General features: G+C 47.0%; 1 protein-coding gene across 1 annotated transcript; it reads left to right on the top strand.

Annotated features, from left to right (window-relative positions):
- The first annotated feature begins 4,589 nt into the window (after nucleotides 1–4,589).
- On the top strand, nucleotides 4,590–8,635 carry LOC109758754 (WAT1-related protein At1g68170). Its single transcript, XM_020317623.4, has 3 exons — nucleotides 4,590–5,283; nucleotides 6,085–6,147; nucleotides 7,406–8,635. Exons 1-3 carry the CDS (start codon nucleotides 5,102–5,104, stop codon nucleotides 8,304–8,306), a joined length of 1,146 nt encoding a protein of 381 aa, XP_020173212.1. The 5' UTR covers nucleotides 4,590–5,101; the 3' UTR covers nucleotides 8,307–8,635.

An 8,635-nucleotide genomic window follows, 5' to 3' on the forward strand; every position in this document is an offset into this window, starting at 1 on the left:
AAACAAGGCAAAGACGCGTGCAGATTAAGCTCTTGCAAGCAAGCACAGATCGATCACTGACCAGACCGATCGGCTGCTCTATCTAGCATAGTACGCTACAACGCCGCCCAGCCAGTTTCGTCCGTCCGTCCGTCAGGTGGCACGGTTTATGCCATATTAGTGGCATATATATCTACTAGTAGCAGAGACAAACTATTGTTATGATCAGTCCTTAAATTTGGAAATAGCGTGTGCTGCTGCTACTCCTTTTTCCTTTTCTTTTCTTTCAGCAAGCAAAGGGATCTACCTGTCTAGCTAGCTAATTTGTAGGGCATCCAAGGCCAAGCTAAGTTGAGCCCAAAGCTGCATTGCTTTGGCCACGCACCTTGCTCAGACTAGTGCTTGCTTGATGCATCACATCAAGCCTGGAAATTCGGCAGCACTAGGGCTAGTTTATTTGTACTACTCTACTATATATCTCTTAGGCATGCAGCTCTCAGCTTAATTAGCTTACTTGAAGTACTCCTACTGGATGTGGAATTGTCAAGCACACATGTGAAACACGATGTGACATTTGCAGCCAAAGACTCTCGCTCGTCTGGCACGTTGTTGCCTTTTCGTTAAATTTGAAAATAATAATATAAAGTGCATGCAAGCTGCAATATAATGCACTGAATTATTTTGGGGGAAACTGATCAAAGTAGCCACAAGTCACTCAAATTAGGAGAAAGATTAAAGGGGGTTCAAGAAAGATCAATCAAAAGATCATGCGAGATAAGCAGACAACGTTGTGCTTCTATTTTGATTAGGCCTCCAAATTATACACTAGCCAGCTTTGCATGCAACACAGCACGAGATCAGAGTGATCAGACTCGTCTCGTCTTCTCATTTGGGCATCTGGCGGGTTGCTTTTTTCGTTAAGTTGGAAAGAGCCAGCTGCACTGCAATGCATGGCCGGCCACAAGTCAATCAAACTAGTTAATTAATTAGCTAGGATAAAAAATTAAGGAATGTGATTGGGCTGGAACAGAGAAGGTTGAGCTTTTACAGTTAGCTGACTCGACTCAACCATATACTAGTCCAAGATATAGACTGCTTTGCATATACGGTGGCACATTTGATTTTAGTTAATAATTAGCAGGGAACCTTCTTGTTAATTAGGTAATCCCACTAAGGATGCATGCATGTGGGCATTGCTTAAAGCGGGATAGTATCAACTAGTGCTTCACGTACCATCGCAATAATCAGGCCCTTTTCTGCGATGCATGACTAGTGGAATATATCATGACTGTGTTATTTTAGCTGAGCTCAATGGGCCGGGTATCAACAAGAGCCATCAATCAAAAGGGGTTAAAGGAAACAAAGTACTCCATTCTAAAAAAGGGTAAAGGAGCTTGCATATTGCATCTATTCCATTTTAACTAGTGCAATATTGAGTATATATTAAGCACACAAATATCTTAAGTATACTATGAGCTTCAGATTTGGTTGAGACGTTGAGTGCCTAGGAAGCTTCGATCGGTGGTCTATATGCATGGTCAATTACTAAGATTTTTCCCTTGTTTGGAGTGCATGCTCTATCAATTCAAAGCGTTTAGTTTTTTTTTACTTTAAGTATCTTTATGTTGTTTCAGATTTTCAAAACTCTTATACTCTAGGTCCTCATGGGCTATGGTCCTTCTCTCTCTAGAGTATGACGACACAGTTGACTGGAACTTGAGGAATACTTTTTCCTTCCAATTTGCTTTACCGATACTATATGGAGGAGGTGCAAAGTGCAAACAGAGCAGCTGGCGTCGTTCGCATGCATGTACCTTTGTCTTAGAAGAATAAGTATCATTTGGAAAAATGTAAAATTTACAGGGTTTCACTTTTATAGAAATTTTTCTTTGATGCCATTTTGGAAGTTGGAACATAGGCAGATATCTTATATTTCTTTTGAATTCCAATGAATAGTATATTGTATATAGATACTTCGGAAGAAACCAAAACGTAAGGTAAGAGCTCATGCTTTCTTCTTTACAATTTGGACCTATGATCCATGCGTGACATCTAGATGACACTTATCAATATTTATGTTTCGCTCAACTTAAGTCTCGTTTGGAATAAAGAAAAAGCACATAAATTTAGATGATAGAATTTCCGTTTGGGAAAAAAAATTGATGCCATTTGGAACAAAGGCAGATATCTTATATTTCATTTGAGATTCCACTGAATTGCATTTAGGAATCTTGGAGGGTAGCAAACCCAAGTTAAAATTATGATTCCTTCTTTTAATTTGGGTATACAACTCCCGCCGCGTTGCGGGTCTGCTAGATCGGTTGGTGCTCTCGGCTTGCCATGGGATGGATTGGTGAGGCCACCGGATCAGATCATGTGTGTTGGTGTGAGATCAGGGCACATCATCAAACGACTATGGGTAGCAACATAGATTGCCGTGAAGGTGGCCTTTGGTTGACCCATGTATTGGTTTTGTCACACTTTGTTGAATAATATAATAAAAGATGATTGTGTGCATTGCTTGATGCAGAGGCTGGGGTCATCCTCCTTTTAAAAAAAAGGACACCCGCGGCACATTTGAAATTTTCATGTGCTTTTGCGTCCTATGGGAATCAGTTCCTATGTTTCACGCATTATTAGCAGTATTTCAATACTCTAATAATGAAAGTCTCCTATACCAGTTTTACCACCATCAAACCACGTGTTCCAAGGGATGTAGTTTCAAAATTTGGCACGGCCATTGGGTACAAGACTCTGGAGTATTTCAGTGGTTGCGGCCATGCATTTGCATTGGGAACGAGCAGGCTGGTGGCTACGAGGGCTTGCACACCGCTTCAACTACAAGGCAGGACCTATCACGTCTGCGTATGCATGCTCATCCCAGCTGCCCCCTATAGCTTCTATTAGATCCACGCGTGGCAAACTTGGATGTACGCATGAAAAAGAAGGAAGACAACTGCATTTCTTTCTTTCCATAATATATATCTTGGCATTTCTTTCTATATGATCACTAGAATTTCAAGGATGCTAGATTGCATCGATCTACCTGAATTTCATACATAAACAGGGGTTGTGACCATACAGGTGATTATCAACGAATGTCCACCGAAATCCTATAGGTCGCGTCCATTGCAACATAAACAAACAAACCAAGTGTTTTAATAGGTTTGGATCAATAAAAATATATAATGCAAACGAAACAAAAACTCACAACTTCATAAATTCAGTCATACAAATCAAACAACCTACGTATAATTGGACAACTTTTCTTCCTCTCCTTCCATCAGCATGGTATGCGCGCCACGCAACTCAATTCCGCATGCATAAGAAAAAGGCGAAGCGAACAAGCGTGATTCGTTCTTCCACTTTCTGCCACGTGTGCGTACGTTATGGTGGGAGGTGCACCGAGATCAGCTATGTATTTTCCAGGTCCTTCCGGCGTACACGTATAGGTGGCAGAAATTTCTTTAAGAGTTTCTTGATGGTTTTAGCCGTCTCATATGATGTAGATTCCTCCCATCCATACGAGAATCTCGACATGGAGACATCGTAGGGGTTAGCGGGAGTCTTAGATGAATCATATTTATCGAAAGTTCTTTAAATCAAAATATGGTAGTTATCACCTCTTTGTATCTCCTGTTGCCACCCCCCCCCCCCCCCCCCCCCCCTTCCCCCGTGCTTGTTCCAACCATCGCCACCACCACCGCACCATCAATATCTCTATATTGGTCTCAGACAGGGAAGCACAAGTTTCTTTCGAGGCGCAGATGTCCCCACCCCTCACTAGCATCAACCCCTAACCACTCCTTTGATCAATATCGTGAACTTTGGCTCCACCATAATCTCCAATCCCATATAGCTAAAATGGCAGAGAGCTGCCTCGGTTCTGCCTCACAACCTTGAACATGTTGCCAGCGTATGCCAGACGTGATGAAGAGTTTGCAAATTGTGATGCCATGCAATAGAATCTACAAGGCATTGTAGTTTGAAAATTATTTGAGGCGATTATACCCATGTAGCCAAGTGCTAGAGTTTTTTCTATTTCTTTATGAAAAAGCAAAACTCGTACGTGGTAGATACTTCATTCAAACAAGGAAATTTATAAGGCGGAACTTGGTTGATTGTTGATTGATATTTTCTTAAGTCTATGTCAATTTCTGAAAAGTGAAGTTGCAGTTTCTCAAAAGCGCAAGTTTCCAATTCTCAGTAAACCGAAGTCGCACTTTGTAGGATTGGTAAAACTTAAGAGAAAATCTTGACTGGTTGAGACATAATCAAGCCTAGGGATGCATGTAGACGTGTCCATAAAGAGTGCATCCATCTTTGTTTACCTTTTTTTTGTTTGAATTCATCGTGGGGAAGAAATCGTCACCTCTATATCGATCTCAATCAAAAAGAAATGAGCCGGTTCATATGAAAAACCGGATCGAAAACCATGATCCAATTCACACGGGAAACCGACAACGCGGACCGTCGCGGACTTGCCCACCTGCAGCATCCTAGCAAATCCATGTGTAATTACCTGAATTCCCCCACTCACGGAAAAAAAAAACAACGAATGACTCCCATAGATATTCATTCAAAAGCGCCGGTGCATGGAGTTTACAGGCATCGCTGACGTCAGTGATTACTGTAGCTCGCGCGGTTTGAGGGAGAAGCTTCTTGAGATGCCAGCTGCACACAACGCAGGCACGAGAAAGGAAGAGAGACAATCGTGGTGTGCTTCCTCCCCTCCTGTTTCCACTCGAGAGAATCGCCCCTTCCGTTAGCTCGCTCTCAGGCTCAGCTCCTCCCTGCAGCCTATATATGTACCTGCGGCATGCACTAGGAGTGCTCATCTCGCCTCCTCCACCGCCACCGCCACCGCCCACCTCGCCTCCATCGCCTCTCCGGCCCCAAACCACAGCAACAGCCAAACGCGTCAGCCAGCTAATCGGGCCGTCGTCGTCGACCGTCCAGTCTCCCCGGCCAGCCGGCACCCCCCGTCACCTCGCCCCATCTCCGTCCGCCCGCCGGCCTCGTCGACCTCCGTCACCTCGACCATCGGGGATCGTCCAATTAATCATCCCGGCATATCCTGTCAACCAATCGAGGGGATAAAGCAGACAAAGCAGAGGAGGGAATGGGCGTGATGGATGGGATGAAGCCGGTGGCGGCGATGGTGGTGGTGCAGTTCGTGTTCGCCGGCGTCAACATCTTCTACAAGCTGGCCGTGTCCGACGGCATGGACATGCGGGTCCTCGTCGCCTACCGCTTCCTCTTCGCCTCCGCCGTCCTCTCGCCCATCGCATACTTCGTCGAGAGGTACCCTACCTAGCTCCTCCGTCCATTTGATCCTTTCCCAAGATTAAAATCCCCCTTGCACTAAATTTACTCGATCGCACACATGCATGCATGCATGCATTATATTCCCAAGCATCTAGAAAGTGCACACACATCATCACGATGCTTATTTTTCAATCGGTTGTTAGTACTAGTACTAACTATGGAGTATACTGAACTGTAAATATAGTAGTTTTAGGTGAGCTTCTTTTACTACTAAGAATCATTAGAGCATCGAGGAATCATTAGTGTTCTTGCCTTTTTGCGTGTGTTGGGTCAAGTAGTTTCATTCTCTGAAGAAACCAATTAATTGAGCCAGTGCATGCATGTCCTTGTCCCGCTCTTTCTCCATGTTTTCCGATGTTCCCTCCCCTTTGTGTTGACCCGGCCGGACGCCCCATTGTTTCTAGTCTAGCAAAAAAAAAGTAAAGCTTTGTGAAAAGCTGCGGTCTATATAGCTTCCTTCTCCTATTATATTCCGCCGTTGGAAAAAGAATTCAAAAAGTAGAGTACAATATATTGATATATATGTGCTTCCGGAGTATGTTATGCGTACGTGTGCAGATGCTTCATCACTTTATTATCATCATTCTATAAGCACTCTCCATATGCATGCTACCTGATTAACGGGGTAGAGTAGTTTGCAAAAAAAAGATTAACGACCAGAGTACATGATTTTTTTTATACTCAAAAAAGAAGTGCATGCTTTTTTGACAACCTATATACTTGCGTGCCAGTGTATTGGATTAATTAATTCCCTGCTGCTTTATTTGTTTCGAGCAGGAAGAAGCGAACCAAGGTGACGTGGCGAGTCCTGCTGCTCTCTTTCATCTGCGGACTCTGTGGGTAAGCTCCAATTTAATTAAATTGTTGTTGTTGTTGTTTCATTTTACTCTACATTTTACTGCACTTCCCACGACGATTGAGAAGGAGAGCAAAAGGTTAGATCCGATTGGCATGGCTGCCGGAATTTAGGTGTGACGCCGCTTTTGCAATGATGCATCATGCATGCAAACATGCATGTAGCTAGCTAGGGGGCTCAATGCAACGGTGCACAATACCCTCCCAATGCAAGGTCAACCGCCCGGCCGGTGGATGCGTCACGGGGTGCTCGCCGGCGGCCAACACTTTACCTTCCTTTTCCATCTATCCGGCACATGCATGCTGCTTCCAACCACTTGATGTATGATTAGTTAGGCACAACCAACTGATCCGATTCCGACCCGATGGAATCCTCTGCCGCTAGCTTTATATTAGTTTGCCTGCCAAACAAAGTAGAGTACAAGCTCCACGTACGTCTAGTACAAGCTCCACTCACTTTACAAACCGTGCATGAAGCTACTGGTCTGTGAACATCATCGTCCTCGTGCTGCCCCTGATGCTCGCTTTGTCAACTCCATCGGTCACTGTACTCACGCATGCCTGCTCGACTGCTTACAATTGCACCGATGGAGCCACCTATCGGTCTACATGCAGCCACGTACGCCCGCCAGCCCCGCGCGCGCATTTATGTCCTCCTTGACTTGCGTATCCATGCATGCATGCACGCCTATAGCTAGCTAGCACCGCACTGGATGTATGCATTCCCAATGGAGCCACCTTTGTCTCGGTGGCCATGCATCGTCGTCGTGTCGAATATCCACACCACGTCCGTATATACACGTCACCTTCTTTTCCAATGGATGATATGGATCATCTATGGTGTATGTACGTCAGGTTACATTCTATCGTCATGTTTCTTGGACTACGTTTTCTTCACATTGCCAGCTTCATCGCCTAGCTCGTCGTCGTCCATGCTGCACGTCCCTAGCTAGATATAGACTCCGCCATTAATGGAGTACGTCTAGCTGTGGAACTTGGTCACCATGAAGAAGATTGACACGTGTATGTACGTATCGACGTGTGTCATCGTGCGGCTACCGTAGTACGTACGACAAAAATATGTATACGTGTGATCGATTACGCTGCCTTGAATGTTGATATGACATTGCATTTGCATATGCATGACGCGATCGAGCACATGAGATGGATCGATAACTTCTCAACATGCATATGTACACTACACGTGTGTATGGACTGACTGGTTGCAAAATGTTTCATGCAGGGGCTCGCTGGCGCAGAACCTCTACATCTCCGGCATGAAGCTCACCTCCGCCACCTTCGCCTCCGCCATGACCAACCTCATCCCGGCCATCACCTTCGTGCTCGCCGTGCTCTTCCGCTACGAGCGCCTCGCCATCCGCACCCTGGCCGGCCTGGCCAAGGTCACCGGCACGCTGCTCGGCGTCGGCGGCGCCATGCTGCTCACATTCTACAAGGGCGCCCAGGTCACCCCTTGGCCCCCCACCCACATCAACCTCGCCGCCCAGCTTGCCGCCCGGCACCAACACGACGAACATGCCGCCTCCTCCCTTCACCCGGACAGCGGCAACCGTGCCATGGGCTGCCTGCTCTGCACCGGCAGCTGCTTCTTCTACGCGCTCTGGCTCATCCTGCAGGCCAGGCTCAGCCGGGAGTACCCCTTCCACTACTCCACCACGGCCCTCATGTGCGCCATGAGCGCGCTCCAGTCCGCCGCCTTCGCGCTCTGCTTCGACCGGGACCCCATCCAGTGGCGCCTCTCCTCCGGCGTCCGCCTACTCGCCGTCCTCTACACGGGCGTGGTCGCCTCGGGGGTCATGCTCGTGGTGCTCTCCTGGTGCGTCAAGTGGCGAGGCCCCCTCTTCGCGTCCGTCTTCAACCCCATGATGCTGGTGGTGGTGGCCGTGCTCAGCTCGCTGCTGCTCGGCGAGGAGCTGCACCTCGGCAGCGTGCTCGGTGCCGTTCTCATCGTGACGGGCCTCTATTCCGTTCTCTGGGGAAAAGGCCGCGAGGCGGCGGAGAACGAGCCCGCCAAGGCCCGCGCCTCCGGCACCGAGCTGCCGCACATCGACATCGTCGTGCATCGCCATGATCCTCCTCCCACGCCACAGCAGCAGAGCACGGAGCCGGGGCCGGCGCGGTAAAAATCGGAGCAGGCATGCAGGAAGAGGACCAGCGATCGAAGAGATGAACTGGCCCAAGATTTGTTACTGTTTTATTTGTCAGGAAAGGATGGACAGAGACTGTACCGGTGGAACTTGTCGCAATTGGGAGAGTCAGTAGTTGAGCTCGTTTGTTGGGTGGTTAGGACTCGGTTAGATCTAGCGTAGTTACAAGGAGTGGCTTCTCTGATTCTGTTGGTGCTGAAATGTGAAGATAGAGGAGGGAAGGATGTAGTACAAGGAACTTCAGCAGGATGAGATGAATGGACAAACCAATAAATTTCGGACACATAATCCTTTTAGATGAGAAA

This window comes from Aegilops tauschii, chromosome 2, assembly GCF_002575655.3.
Source record: "Aegilops tauschii subsp. strangulata cultivar AL8/78 chromosome 2, Aet v6.0, whole genome shotgun sequence".
Classification (NCBI taxonomy): Eukaryota; Viridiplantae; Streptophyta; class Magnoliopsida; order Poales; family Poaceae; genus Aegilops; species Aegilops tauschii.

Bases quoted from the DNA above. Each gene is read 5' to 3' on its own strand.
- LOC109758754 (XM_020317623.4), top strand. From the start codon at position 5,102: ATGGGCGTGATGGATGGGATGAAGCCGGTGGCGGCGATGGTGGTGGTG. The intron at 5,284-6,084 runs GTACCCTACCTA...TGTTTCGAGCAG, and splicing joins ATCGCATACTTCGTCGAGAG to GAAGAAGCGAACCAAGGTGA. The intron at 6,148-7,405 runs GTAAGCTCCAAT...TGTTTCATGCAG, and splicing joins TTCATCTGCGGACTCTGTGG to GGGCTCGCTGGCGCAGAACC.